This window comes from Eretmochelys imbricata, chromosome 1 (assembly GCF_965152235.1).
Source record: "Eretmochelys imbricata isolate rEreImb1 chromosome 1, rEreImb1.hap1, whole genome shotgun sequence".
NCBI lineage: Eukaryota > Metazoa > Chordata > Testudines > Cheloniidae > Eretmochelys > Eretmochelys imbricata.
Window position 1 is genome coordinate 267,977,109 of NC_135572.1, and position 14,807 is coordinate 267,991,915.

At 42.7% G+C, this 14,807-nt stretch overlaps 1 protein-coding gene across 4 annotated transcripts in view; it reads right to left on the bottom strand.

Moving 5' to 3' along the window:
- Positions 1–1,006: 1,006 nt before the first annotated feature.
- SLC25A17 (solute carrier family 25 member 17) overlaps positions 1,007–14,807 on the bottom strand; it is a 51,566-nt gene continuing 37,765 nt past the window's right edge. For 3 of the 4 annotated variants that reach the window (XM_077830459.1, XM_077830448.1, XM_077830476.1), the window contains 4 exons: positions 14,133–14,278; positions 4,807–4,902; positions 2,374–2,456; positions 1,007–1,645 (listed from right to left, as the gene is read on the bottom strand). In XM_077830459.1, coding sequence (XP_077686585.1) covers positions 1,498–1,645; positions 2,374–2,456; positions 4,807–4,902; positions 14,133–14,278 — 473 coding nt within the window. In that variant the 3' untranslated portion in view covers positions 1,007–1,497. The remainder of the gene's footprint in view (positions 1,646–2,373; positions 2,457–4,806; positions 4,903–14,132; positions 14,279–14,807) is intronic. The other variant, XM_077830468.1, reaches the window with a different exon arrangement.

Consider the following 14,807-nt stretch of genomic DNA (forward strand, 5'->3'; position numbering starts at 1 on the left):
GCCTATGTAAGCAATTGCAGTAATTATCAGAGGGATGTACTATAAATGCAAATTGGAGTGGAAGTGGTCCCTGCAATCACGAATGGAAGGAGAGGTAGTTCATGAGACAATCTTTATTAAGATGTTGTCCCACTGAAAAATTATCCACTTATAATTGAAGGGAGAATTTAACTAGGCAGATAGAATTATCCATGTCAGAATTTGGGCTGGATTTACTCTACTACTCTCACAAAGAGTGCTAGGCGTCAAGGCCTCAATTTTCACTCTCATCCATAAGATGGTAGACCAGCATTCCCCAACACTACAGGGATGGGATCAGTAGTGCCTCAAAAAAGTGCCATTTACTAAATGCTACTTCCTGCAGTACCTGACTTTTCCCCAGAAGTCTTTGCTATTCAGCTACTGACCCAGCATGATTCTACCTGGATTATGAGATCACATGTTAAAATGGTACTGCTGCAAGCATGGCAAAGGCTATAATGGGACTTAACAGAATTTCATGAACTAAGACTATACAACAACAAAAATAAGTAAGAAGAGCACGTGCAGTTACACTAGCTGGGACAACAATTATCTCATCTCATGCTTCATGGCACAAACTGACCACCTCCAGAGGCCAGGAAGAAAAACAACACTTACAATTAGTTGTGCTATAGAAGGGACTTACTCTCCTCTCTGAGATACGTGGCGTTGGTCCCTGTTTGAGGCACAGTACTGGATTAAATGAACCAACAATTAGTTTCAGGAGGGAAGGAGTTAGAGTACCAGACTAGACAGAATACATGCCTGCTGCAGTATGGAAATCCCTATATTCAGTTACTGGCCAATCTAGTTCCAAGTTCACTGGCGGCGGGAGGGTGGTTCCGAGGGACAGCACACTCAGCCCTTGGAAATGAGCATTCTAGTTTCTCACAAGTCTCATCTTCTGATAGATATTTGGAATAACATCCAGTCATGCTCCACCAGAAAAAAAATATCAGAAATTAAATGGAAACTATGCCAGAAACCCGGTTCTGCATGAACTATTTTAATGAACCAAATACCAGGTGAGATGAACACCTGACAGGGAGCTACTGATAGCTAGTACAGGGAGGAGAATGGCTGAGGGCAAGTTGAAAAAAAAGGCAAATTAAGTGCAGTAAAAGTACTCCCTCCCCCTAAAAGAGCCAACCAAACCACTCCAGTAATTAACAAATCTTAATTTCAGGTGCTAAAATAATCTTTTCCATTTAATTTCTTAACACAATTGGGTCGCAAAATGTCAATACAGTGAACAAGCCACCACAAAGACAGCTGGCAGCAAATCCTACTGGACTTCACTCTAAACTTCTCCTCACGCAGCTTCCGAGACAGAGACAATAAGAATGGAAACTAATGGAGAAGAAGGTGACCTTAGAGAGAGAATTCTTTGCTACCCAGCCTTTCCTCAGATATTGGACCTCCCTCTCCAGACCCCCAGTTTATTTCCATGCTCATTGTGCTGCACAGATCACTTTCTCAGTGCTTCTGTGAATGCTTTAATCCCATGACTGTGAAGGTAGCAGCAGTCAGTTTTTCATAGACTAGGAACATGAGTGCGGCAGTGAGGACGGTCTGCAGGAGCTTTGCTTCAAGGCCTTTGTAGAGTCCCACCAATCCAAAACGCCTAAGAAGAAACAGGTTTGACAAATGTGAAGTTTTCTCTAAGCAAATTACAGCACTAATGAGAAATGCTGCCTGCACTGACAGTTCTGCATGCTGAAGCTCTTCCTCTATCCCTAGAAGAGTGACAAAACATGGGAAACCGAACAAGTTTCTCACACGCTTTACCCCACCAGAATACTTCATATTTTGTTGAGGAGAGTAAGTCAGTTTCCGTGGCATAGTCAACTTTTGGCCTCTATGCAGAGATTGTCAGCAAAGAAGCCAGTTACGATGCAAACACTTGCCTGTCAGACTTATTGGCCAACTAACTAACAGCCTTAGAGCAGCACTGACCTATTATTAATTAAAGTTAGAAGTTAAATTACAGACACAGAATTAGGATTCCTTATCCTATTCCCAGTCTGCTCAGCTACTTAGATTTTAAACATATGGGCTCAATAGAGAAGGGTGAGCATTCTATGCAGGAAACTTAACTCTTTTCCAGAGGAGAGGCTAAGTTGCTATCTATATAATCACCTCACTCTGAACAACATGCAGATATTTAATTTGAAAGTGTTACTTGCTCTCCCATCCCTGTTTTGCAATAGTTGACAAGTGGAACTGGGTTACTAGGTCAAGTGGGTGAAAATAAATAATGGTCAGGCCCAGCAATATTAACTGCCAATATGTTAAAAGCCCACTCTTTTGTGGGAGTATATGCGTCATTAAGACAGTAACTAGAAAGCTCACCTTACTCTCTGTCGAAGAAGATAGAGAACATTCTTAAGACTGCCTAGTGTCCGGTTTTCGGGGTTCAATCTGTGACGTCCAAACTGAAAGGGAAAGGAAAGAAACAGTGTTAACAATTTATTGGGATTATTTCCTTCTAACCATAAACCTCACTGACAGACCAAGAACCCTAATGAACAGGTAAAATGCGGAGAGGCTACTAAATTCTAAGGTAACTTCTAGGATTGATTATCCTACAACTATTTTCATGTCTTCCAGCTTGTGCTGTCAAAAGGTTGCAATCAGTGCAGAAGAGTGTGGCCAAAGCTTTTACTGACCTAGTTTATTTGATATCATACCTCTAGCATTAAAACATTGTTTGCTACAGGTGAAATCTTATTGATTTTAAACTCCAGTTCCACTCCAGTCATAAACACAGAAATACACAATGCTATTATGTTTCATTGACTCCCTGTAAAACAATTCCCATTTTCAAGATTATTTTTCTAATCACCAGTCCTGCAAAAATCAATCTGGGATCCGAAATTCAAGCCGAGTTCTTTCTGGCTTGTGCATCACTGAGTTAAAGATTCACTTTATGCAAAGCCATTAACTTCAGTGCAATTACACAGGTGTAAGCAAGGGCAGAATTTAGTGCTAGAACTGGAACCTCATTTACAACTGTACTGATGATTAAGGCTAAGATTTAATCACGGGTATTATTAGTAAAAGTCATGGACAGGTCACAGCCCATTACCGGTCCATGATTTATACCATAAATACCTCTGATTGAATCTTTCTTTCGGGGGGAGGGGGCGCTGTGGGGGGACGGGAGCCCGGAACACCAGCTGCAGGGGGAGAGCCCCAGGGGACCCCATGGCACCAGGTGCCAGGGGGAGGGAGCCTGGGGGGGGGGCGGGGCTTACTGCTGCTCTGGCCACGGCTGGGGGGTAGGGAGGGAGGGAAGAGAGGAGCCCCACTGCTCCGGCCGCCCCGGAATCACAACGGCTACTCCCGCTGCCCCGGGACTGCTGCTCAGGCGGTCCTCAGGGCCAGCTGCATCGGCTGCTGCTCGGGTGGTCTCTGGGGCCAGCTGCCCAGGCCATCGGTTGGTACGGCTGGCTGTGAGGCTGCCCGAGGGGCTGGCTGCAAAACCACTCCAGCAGTGGCTCGTGTAGCTGTCCCAAGGGCCGCCCGAGTGGCTCCAGGTCCAGCTGCTTGGGCGGTCCTAGAGTCAGCCACACTGGCTGCTGCAGAAGTCACAGAGGTCACAGGAAGTCACGGAATCCGTGACTTCCATTACCTCCGTGACAAACACAGAGTGTTATTGATGATCCATGCTCCATGCAAACATCCAACTAATTCTACCACACTTGGCTCTACAGTGCTAAGTACTTAGTATTAAAGTAAGCAGATATGACTTTGAATAGTTACTAAAAATTTTATCTCTATTGTAATACTACACCAATGTCAACATGTATAGCTACCCAAGCTAAAATAAAGGTATTCATATTACATGCTGCAGGATGTATTGACTGCTTCCAAGGATCAGGACTGAGCGATTCCCTCACCACTCTAATTAGAGTACAGCACTGGGCAATTGGCTAGATCAGGGGTGGCCGACCTGTGACTCAACTATTGGCCCTGCCCCCACTCCACCCCTCCCCACTCCCTCCCCTAAGCCTGCTAGGCCCTTGCTCCTCCCTCTCTTGAGCCTCTTGCACGTCACGAAACAGCTTATCAGGAGGTGCGGGGAAGGAGGGGGAAGCATTGATCAGCGGGGCTGCCGGTGGGTGGGAGGCGCTGGGGGAGGGCTGCTGATGTATTACTGTGGCTCTTTGGCAATGTACATTGGTAAATTCTGGCTCCTTCTCAGGCTCAGGCTGGCCACCCTTAAGCTAGGTGCATTATATGTGAGTTCACTTTCCTCTGATGCGTCAAATATTGGCCACCACTGAAAGCAAGTAGTGGTTTGACTAAATAAAGCAAACCTTATGTATATTATTTACTTTTTTAGTTTACCTTCCATCACTTGGTCTTTAGTATTTAGTCTTTAAATTTTATTTTCTGTGTTTATGGAACCTATTTTCTATTTATATTCAGAATCCACATTTTATGCAGCCTTTAAATTGAAAGGTGCCTCAAGAGTTTTTGTGGAAGACACTGTATAAATGTGCTATATTGTAATTACTATTACCTGCTTATGAGACTTCCCTATCCCTACTGAAGTTCCGGCAGGCTCCTTTGGCAAGGCAACAAAAAAGCCCAAGTCTAGGCCCTTACAAATGGTAAGACCTGCCAATGACCTTCAACACAATCAGCAAGATAAGAGAAGTCCGTCCAGCAAGGACTCTTGAATAGAGAGGTCTTGGGTTGTACAGTAGTGGCCTCCAGAGGCAGAGCTGCCTTCGCCTGGAATTAGATGGACCTATTTTCAGTATAACTAATACTCACCCGCAAAATTGATTGTACTGTCTGCATGGGGTAGGTGATGGTGGTGGCAACTGCCTTAGCTACTGCACCAATGACGAATGCATCCAAAGAGGTAAGCTGTTCAACAGTGTAAGGAAAATATTACTTGCATGAAGAAACAGATCAGATGTTACAGTTTTATACCTATCACCATAACGTCTGAGAGCTTTCCACATAAAATCAATAGCAAAACCCCTAGTGGACTTCATGGAATTTCTGACACTTCTCCTGTTTCAGGGTCAAAACTATAAATAAATCTGCACAGTTAGAGAGAGGATTTACAACAACCTCTTGCATATCTCATTTCTCCTTTCATATAATTGCTATTACTGAAACCCAGTGGGAGGAGCCACATGACTGGAATGTTTTAAAGACACTGGATACACCCTATTTAGCAAAAAGAGTGGGTAGAAGGGGAGGGGGATGGCACTCTGCATGAAAGATACCATTACGAGCTTTAAAGTTATGGACAATTGAGAGGAACAGGATCTGAACTGCTTATGGTTCAATGGTCTGATGAATCACAAGATGAGGTACTGGTGGAGGTCTGTTACAGGCCATTAAAGCAGATAAGGGTATAGGATGAGCAGATCCATAAACATCTATCTGTAATCCTCGAGTATTAGGGTTGGAAGAGACCTCAGGAGGTCATCTAGTCCAACCCCCTGCTCAAAGCAGGACCAACACCAACTAAATCATCCCAGCCAGAGCTTTGTCAAGCCAGGCCTTAATGTCTAGAAACACTGAGTTATCAAGGGTTATTTCCATCATGGAAACATATGTTAGAGGTCTCATGCTGCCATTAGTAAAGCATCCTTGAGTTCTAAAAATTATAGATGGTAACTTTCTAGCACCAAAAAAACAGTGCATCAAACATATAGAATTACCCCAAGTTGGTTGCACTATTGGACTTCAGTCTAACCAATAAAAATGAACTGATCATTGAACTAAAAACTGATGGTTGCTCAGATGGAAGTGATCAAACACTAATTTTATTTGTTGTGTGCAAACAGAATGTAGTCCTGACCAGTAATATATATGTACTTGGTGCTTTAAAAATGAACAAATTCCCAGTGCCAAAAAAAAAAAAAAAACCATGAGAAAAACTTGAGTGGGAGGAAACATTTAAACATAAAAATAAAAGTGATAATGGAGAGTTATTGAAGAATGCTTTTTTAAATGCCTAGGAAACCCACAAATCTCCAATCACATTGTGACAGTCTATACTTTGCTGGAGCGTTCTGTAATCCCCATATATCTCCTTTATATATAATTGTGATCTTGCATATAAAGCATGCCATGTATGGTATCAGGGAAAAGGTTATGATCTGCTGGAAGCCATTGTTCTATCTAAATATGTATATCATCAATGCATATGAAATTATAAGAATTGTGTTATATGGTTTTCACTAAAATATGCTGTGGGTTTGGGAAGCACCTAGATACTAGCTCAAAGGAGACAATGATAAGAAAAGAGGTAACCAACAGATGCTGAACAGATATCACCAGCCATTTTCCAGCAGAGGAGTTACAATTCAATGACAGGAGACACACCGGGGTATTGCTTCACCTTGTGACTCAGCAATGCTCACCAGACATGCCTGGACTTGTATTCTCCAAGTACATGGACTAAGGGTATAAAACAGAACACATTGGCCACATGCTTTGCCTTTCTCCTGCTCCCATCTATGCTGCAAGCAACAAAGAGACTCAGAAGACTGGACACTCCAACAGAGGAGACTGGCCCAGGTTTAAAGGACAAACCTGTATACTAAGGACTGCAGTATCCAGGGGTCAGAAAAACTACAATCTAGATGTTGCCCAGTCTAATAGGGTTGAGAGTTTAGACTACGTGCTTATATTTTCTTTTCTTTGGGTAACTAACTCTGACTTTTTGCCTATCACTTAAAATCTATCTTTTGTAGTCAATAAATTGGTTTAACTGTTTATCTTTACCTGTGAGTTTGCCTGAAGCGTGTGGTAAATCTGCTCAGGTTTGCAAAGGCTAGTGTATATCCACTTTCCATTGATGAAGTGGGGAACCAATTAATAAATTTGCACTGCTCATCGTAAACAGTGCAAGACGGTATATTCCTGAGGTACAAAGCTGGGAGCTGGGGGGCTCTGGCTGGTGCCTTTCTTTGTGTGATTCATGAGTGGCTCTGGGAGCACTCATGCAATCTAGCTGGGTGTGGGGCTGCATATGCGGTTGTGCTGAGTGATAATGGTGCCTGGAGGCACTAGCAAAGCATTGTGAGAGACAGATCAGGCTGGAGAGTTAAGGGGGCACAGCGGTCCCACAGTCCCAGGCTGCACCCTGGGGATCCCATCACACACATAAGAAGGCTTCTTGTGTGAAAAGAAATCCTAGTAAAAAGAGTAAATGAAAGTATCAAAATAAAAAAGAATACCTATAACAAATGGAAAAATGGGGAAGTGGATAGCAATGAGTATAAATCAGCAGTTAGGAAATGCAGATAGTTGACAAGGGAAAATAAAGGTAAAAAAAAAAATTATGGTCAGTAGGATTAAGGACAATAAGGAATTCTTTAAATTTTTCAGGAACAAATAAAATCCTAACAATGGTATAGATCCAATAGTGCAGGGGTTCTCAAACTGGGGGTCGGGACCCCTCGGGGGTCACGAGATTATTACATGGGGGGTTGTGAGCTGTCAGCCTCTACCCCAAGCCCCGCTTTGCTCCCACATTTATAATGGTGTTATATACATTAAAAAGTGTTTTTAATTTATAAGGAGGGGTCACACTCAGAGGCTTGCTGTGTGAAAGAGGTCAGCAGTACAAAAGATTGAGAACCACTGCAATAATAGATAAGGATGGTAAAATTGTCAATAGTAATGCAGAAAAGGCAGAAGTAATCAATAAATATTTCTGTTCTGTATTTGGAATGAAGCAGGCTGATGTATTCATATCTTACAGAGATAAGGAAATACTTTCTATTCCATCAATATCTATGGAAAATTTTAAAGCACAACTATTAAAGTTAAGCATTTTAAAACTGGAAGGACCAGATAATTTGTATCTAAGGGTATTAAAAGAATTGGACCAAAGACCACTAATGTTGGATCTGAACCACTGATGTTGATTTTTAACAAATCTTGGAATACTGGGGAAGCTCCAGAGAACTGGGAAAAAGGAAATGTTCTGCCAATATTTAAAAAAAGAGTAAATGTGATGACCCAGGTATAGGCTGGATAGTCTGACATCACTCCCAGGCAAAAGGTGGGAAGGTTGATATGGGATACGATCTGTAGATAATTTAAAAAAGGAAGCAAAGTGAATGCCAATCAACAGGGTTTTATGGAAAATAGGTCTTGTCAAACAAACTTGGTACTGTTTTTTGATGAGCTTACAAGTTTGGTTGATAAAAGATAATTGTGTTGACATAATATACTTGGACTTCCGTAAGGCACTGATTTAGTCCTGGATGACATTCTGATAAAAAATTAGCTCTATACAAAAATCAATGTAGCCTATATTAAATGAATTAAATAGGTCATAAAAAGTAATTGCAAATGGGGAATCATCCTCCTAGGGGGATTTCTAGTGGGGCCTTGGGGGAATCTGTTCTTGGTTCAATGCTATTCAGTATCTCTGTCAATGATCTGGAAGGAAATATAAAATCAATGCTGGTAAAATTTGCAGATGACACAAAATCGGTGTAGTAGTAAATAATGATGGAAATAGGTGAGTCATGCAGTTGAGTCTGGATTGCTTAGTAAGATAGGCTCATGTGAACAACATGCATTTGGCTATATTAAAATGCAAGGTTGCAGTGTTGTAGCCATGTTGGTCCCAAAATATGAAATAGACAAGGTTGGTGAGATATTATCTTTTATTGGACCAACCTCTCTGTTGGTGAAACAGATAAGTTTTTGGGCTTCACATTTGATGTACCAGCAACAACTACGTTGGTGAAACCATATAATCACTATGCTGTTGAATGAACTCACATAAAAAAATGATAACAGCCAAAAAAAACCTATCACCTATGGGCGAACATTTTTCACAGAGTGATCACTCTGTATCTAACCTATCAGTCCTTGTCCTCAAAGGAAACCTGCACAACACCTTCAAAAGACAAGCACAGGAATTTAAATTCATAACTCTGCTAGACAGTAAAACTCATGGTTTCAGCAGAGTCTAATTTTATGGTTCATTACAACAATTTGTAGTCTACAACCATTTGTAATCTACTAACTCTCCTCTGTTCTATGACTGCAGAGGTGCTAATTGCCCACTTCATTTTAAGTGGTTTCTTGCAACATGTGTTAACCTCTTACACTTCATCTGTCCCATCTTGTATTTATCTATGACACGGTTATCTTTTCCAGACCTGAAGAAGATCTCTGGAAAGCTTAAACATTTGTCTCTTTCACCAACAGAACTTAATCCAATAAAAAATATTATCCCACCCACCTTGTCAGTCCTAAAATGCAAGGACAGATATCTAAGAATGACAAATGTAGGTTGCACTTACAAGATGCGAGACAGTATCCTAGAATGTAGTGACAGTGAAAAGGGCTTAGATGTAACTGTAGATAACCAAATGAACATGAGCTCCCAGGGCAATGTTGTCACTAAGAGGGCAAATACGATCCTTAGATGCATAAGTAGGGGAATAGCAAGTAGGAGTAGAAAGGTGGCATCATATACAGCATTGGCGAGACCATTCCTGGAATACTCTGTCCACTTCTGGTGTCCACACTTCAAAAAGGATGTTAAAAAATTGAAAAGGGTTCAGAAAAAAGCTACAAGAATGATTTGAAGTCTAGAATATATGCCTCATAGAAAGATTTAAGAAGCTCGATATATTTAATTTATCCAAGAGAAGGGTATGACAGATATGGCAATTTCCAGTGATATCCTGGACAAACCATACTGAAAAAAGCTAAACCTTATTAAATTAAGTTTAAATATCTTATGAGTTCATTCTATTAAAAATACAAATGTTTATGTAATGTTGTGGAATTTGTATTAACATCTCTAAAGGGAGAGACATGACTAATGTAAACGTTAGAAATTGTTATGAGCTTCAAAAGTCTCTTTTACACAAGTGTCAGATAAGTGAACTTTTAAAATTAAGTGGGTTTCCCAGGAAATTTCTGGGAAAGGTGAACACATGAGAACATAAGAATGACCATGGTAAGTCAGACTAATGATCCATCTACCGCAGTATCCTCTCTTACTGGACAGTGCCAGATGCTTCTGGCAAGTTGGAGGTTTAGGGACACCTGGAGCATGGGGTATATATATATTATATTTTTGGTGTTCAAAACATCCCATGGCATGCAATTCCACAGACTGACTGTGCTTTGTGTGAAAAAGTACAGTACTTCCTTTCGTTTGTTTTAAACCTGCTGCCTATTAATTTAATTGGGTGACCCCCTATGTTCTTGTGTCATGTGAAGAGGTGGATAACACTTCCCTACTTATTTTCTCTACACCCTTCATGATTTTATAGACCTCTATCATGTCCTCTCCTAGTCCTCTCTTTTCCAAGCTGAAAAGTCACACTCTTTAATCTCTCCTCATATGGAAGCTGTTCCATACCCTTAATCATTTTTGTTGCCTGTTTCTATACTTTTTCCAATTCTAATATACCTTTTTGAGATGAGATGAAAACTACACACAGTATTCGAAGTGTGGGTGTACCATGGATTTATACAGTGGCATTATGATATTTTCTGTTTTATTATCTATCCCTTTCCTAACAGTTCCTAACATTGTTAGCTTTTTTTGACCACTGCTGCGTACTGAGCGGATGTTTCCAAAGAACTATCCACAATGACACTGAGATCTCTTTCAGGAGTGATAACAGCTAATATAGACCCCATCATTTTGTAGGTACAGTTGGGAGTATGTTTTCCAATGTGCATTACTTTGCACTTAACACTGAATTTCATCTGCCATTTTGTCATTTAGTCAAGTGAGATCCCGTTGTAAGTCATCACAGTCAGTTTTGGACTTAAGTACCTTGAGTAATTTCATAGTTTGCAAATTTTGCCACTTCACTGTTTACCCCTTTTTCCAGATCATTTATGGATGTTTAACAGCAAAGGTCTCAGTACAGATCCTTTGGGGACTGTAGTCCATTGGGGGGAATGGCCCCTCACCATTCGGGTCTGTGGGTGGCCAATCCACCTCACTATGTCTCTGGGAGGTCGCCTGGAGTGGGGATCAGCGGGGCAATGGGAGACCTCAGTGCAGGTCCGTGATCAGGGCCGAATGACAAACACAGTTACAGAGCCCAGTTCCTGGTCAGGGCGGGGCAACAAAGAGTCTGAGAGCTTAGGCCTGCACTCAGGCTGAGCCGCAAAACAACCAGGCCTCCTAACTCTAGCGGAGTGCAAACAAGCGCAGGCTTCTTGCCTAAGAGAGGGGGAGACTGCCACCCACGGATTGGGGTGGCAGGGGGGACACAGGCCCACCCACTCCACTGCGTTCTGGCCCAGGGCCCTAGCAGTGGCAGAGCAGTCTGCCACTGGGTCAGCAGATATCCTGACCGCAATACGCTGACTCACTCACTGGCAGTGTTGCAGCCAGACAGGAGTCGGCTACCCCTGGGCCACTTCCTAACTCCCCCTCAGGGCGCACCTGGCTCTGTAGAGGGTTGTCCAGGAAGAGGGCCTCTGTCAGGGCTTGGAGCTCCTCTCTGTACAGGTCTGAAAATGGTCCTGGCTAGTCCTCAGCTTCCTCGGGGTCTGTGGCAGCCTCCAGCTCGGGAGCTCACAGGAGGCATCTGGCTCCTCCAGCAGCTGGGCCGCAACTGAGTTCTCCGGCCTGCCTTTTGTACTTCCAGTCCTGCCCTCTGAACTTCCGGCGGGAGGGTTGAGCATGGCATGGCTCCACCCACAAGGATGCAAAGTGAAGGCCCCCTCCCCCTCCGGGTCTGAGGGCAGCCAATCCCCCTCACTACAGGGACCCTGGTAGTTACTCCTCTCTGCTGTAAAAACTGATCATTTCTTCCTACCCCTTGTTTCCTGTCTTTTAACCAGTACTGAACCATGAGAGGACCTTCCCTCTTGGCCCACGACTGCTTACTTTGCTTAAGAGCCTTTGGTGTGGGACCCTGTCAAAGACTTTCTGAAAGTCCAAGTACACTATATCAACTGGATCACCTTTGTCCACATGCTTGCTGACTCCCTCAAAGAATTCTCACAGATTGGTGAGACATGATTTTTCCCTTTACAAAAGCCATGTTGACTATTCCGCAACATATCATGTTCATATATGTGTCTTGACAATTCTGTTTTTTACTGTAGTTTCAACCAATTTGCTAGATACTGAAGTTAGTCTTACTGGCCTGTAATTGCCAGAATAATCTCGAGCCTTTTTTAAAAAATAGGCATTACATTACCTACCCTCCAGTGATCTGGTACACAGGCTGATTTAAGCAATAGGTTACATACCAGAGTTCGTAGTTCTGCAATTTCACATTTGAGTTCTTTCAGAACTTTTAGATGAATATCATCTGGTCTTGGTGGCTTATTACTATTCATTAATTTGTTCCAAAACCACCTCTACTGACACCTCAATATGGGACAGTTTCCTCAAATCTGTCACCTAAAAAGAATGGCTCAGGTGTGTGGATCTCCCCCACATCCTCTGCAGTGAAGACCTATGCAAAGATTTATTTAGTTTCTCCACAATGGCCTTCTCTTCCTTGAGTGCTCCTTTAGCACGTCATCTGAAAGTCCCCAACTATGGGATGGTTTCCCTCCACTCTAGCCTGAAGCTCTCCTTATCTGAGACTTTCATCCTCCATCATCCAGCACAGAGGCTGTCAAACTGGGGTGAGACCACTCTACTGTGTCCCTGAAAGTCTCCTCTATGTACCTCTCTGTCTCCCTTAGCTCCTCCAGTTCAGTCACTTCGGCCTTAAGAGTCTGATATATATATATAGTGTGTGTGTGCGTGTGTATATGTATATATACACACAAACAATTTGTTTGCCTATATACACACACAAGGGTTATGCAAGAACTCATCCTTTTGAAGTTTCACCATGAGGAAGGACCATTATCTGCTGATTATCTGTTACTTGAGGACAATATCGGAGGTCCAAACTGTATAAAGGAATGATTCACAGATTCATGGGGATTGTTGTTCTGAACTAACAGCTGTTATGAACACGTCACCACAGAAAACCCCTTGGTGAGATATGAAGGCCTGATCACTTGCCAGACCCCTTGTTGGAACTGAGGTTCTCTCTGGTAAGCTTATTAGCATATGTATGTTCTTCTATTGTTTTTAATTTGTTTTCTCTATAATGCTTTCACCTTAAGAATAAATGTGCTTGCTTAGGAGAAGCTGTGTGGTACACTATGACTTTGGGCAATTCTGCTGCTTATAGCCTCTGGCGAGAAAGCAAAGCAGGCCTGCTTAGGCAGTCTGACTTGCTGGGAAACTCAAACTATAGGCAGGGAACCGTGCGGCCTGGAAAATCCCTGGTCAGGAGGGAGAGAAACATGGGTCTCCACCCAAAAGAGGTGATGGCTGGGGAACCGGGATCCTAATAGAGGGTGCCCTTCATGGCCCACAGAGGGGGAATACAGGTGCAGTTGCCCTGAACTGTGACACAAAGTAAGACGTGACTTGATTACGGTCTACAAGTACCCACATAGGGAAAAGATTTCTGATAACAGACAGAATTTAAATCTAGCAGAAGAAGGCATACTAAGATCAATAGTTGGAAGCTAAAGCAGGACACATTCAGACTAGAAACAAGAATTAATTTTTTTTTTTTTTTAAACTGAGGGGAATGAATCACTGGAACAACTTCCTTAGGGATGCAGTTGATTCTCCATCATTTGAAATCAGGAATGAAGCTCTCTCTAAAAGATAAACTATAATTCAAACAGAAGTTATGGGCTTCATCAAGAAGCTATCAGTTGAGGTTGTATGGTCTGTACTATGCAGGAGGTCACACTAGATCAGGGTTTCTCAAACTTCATTGCACCCTGACCCCCTTCTGACAACAAAAATTACTACACGACCCCGGGAAGGGGGACTGAAGCCCAAGCCCCACCACCCCAGGCTGGGGGGCCAAAGTGAAAGCCCAAGCCCTGCCATCCTGGGGGGCGCCGAAGCTTGAGGGCTTCAGCCCTTGGGGATGGGGCTCAGATTTTGGCTTTAGACCCGAGCCCCAGCAAATCTAACGCCAGCACTGGCAACCCCATTAAAACAGGGTCACGACCCACTCTGGGGTCCCAACCCACAGTTGGAGAATCGCTGCACTAGATAATCATAACAGTTTCTTCTGATCTCAGAAATCTATTACTCTCACCTGCAGTCGTGTCTTCAAAAGCTTTCGTTTAAACCCTTCATAGAACATGAACTGTATGGCAGGATTGAAGACCAGCAGCAAGGAGGGGAAAGTACCATTCCACAAAGCCAAGATTCCTTCATCCCGTATTATCTGATGAAAGGCATCTGATGTGGAAAGAAGAGAGAAGCAACAGGAATTCTTAACATACAGAGTGACATTTTGATTGCAAAGGGTATGATTAATTCTACATTTTTAATATCATCGTCCATTGTGTATGGGTCATCTCAGCAGCCTGGTCCCACTGCTCCCTGTGATACACTTCTACTTTTGCCTTTTAAACTAATGAACAAATTCAGGAACAATGATGGACAGAGAGGGGGGCAGAGGTGTTTCTTGGTCAAACCGGCACTAGTCATACAGCTTATATTTACCTCCTTGTGTAGATGTTCCCCTTTTACAGAGGCCCAATGTCACCATGAGATTCTTCTAGCTAAAATGGCTCTCTTCAGAGCTTTATTTGGTTATGTTTCATTTTAACAACAGGCAGCATAGCTGATCATAAAGTTAACCTCCCTCTGCCTCTGTTCCATTTAACTGGAAGCTGCCTTAGAATGTCATCTCCCAGTCACCACCTGCTAACACTAAAATCAAGAAGCTGAATTGGAACTTGAACGTCTTTGGTTTTCATTTTAA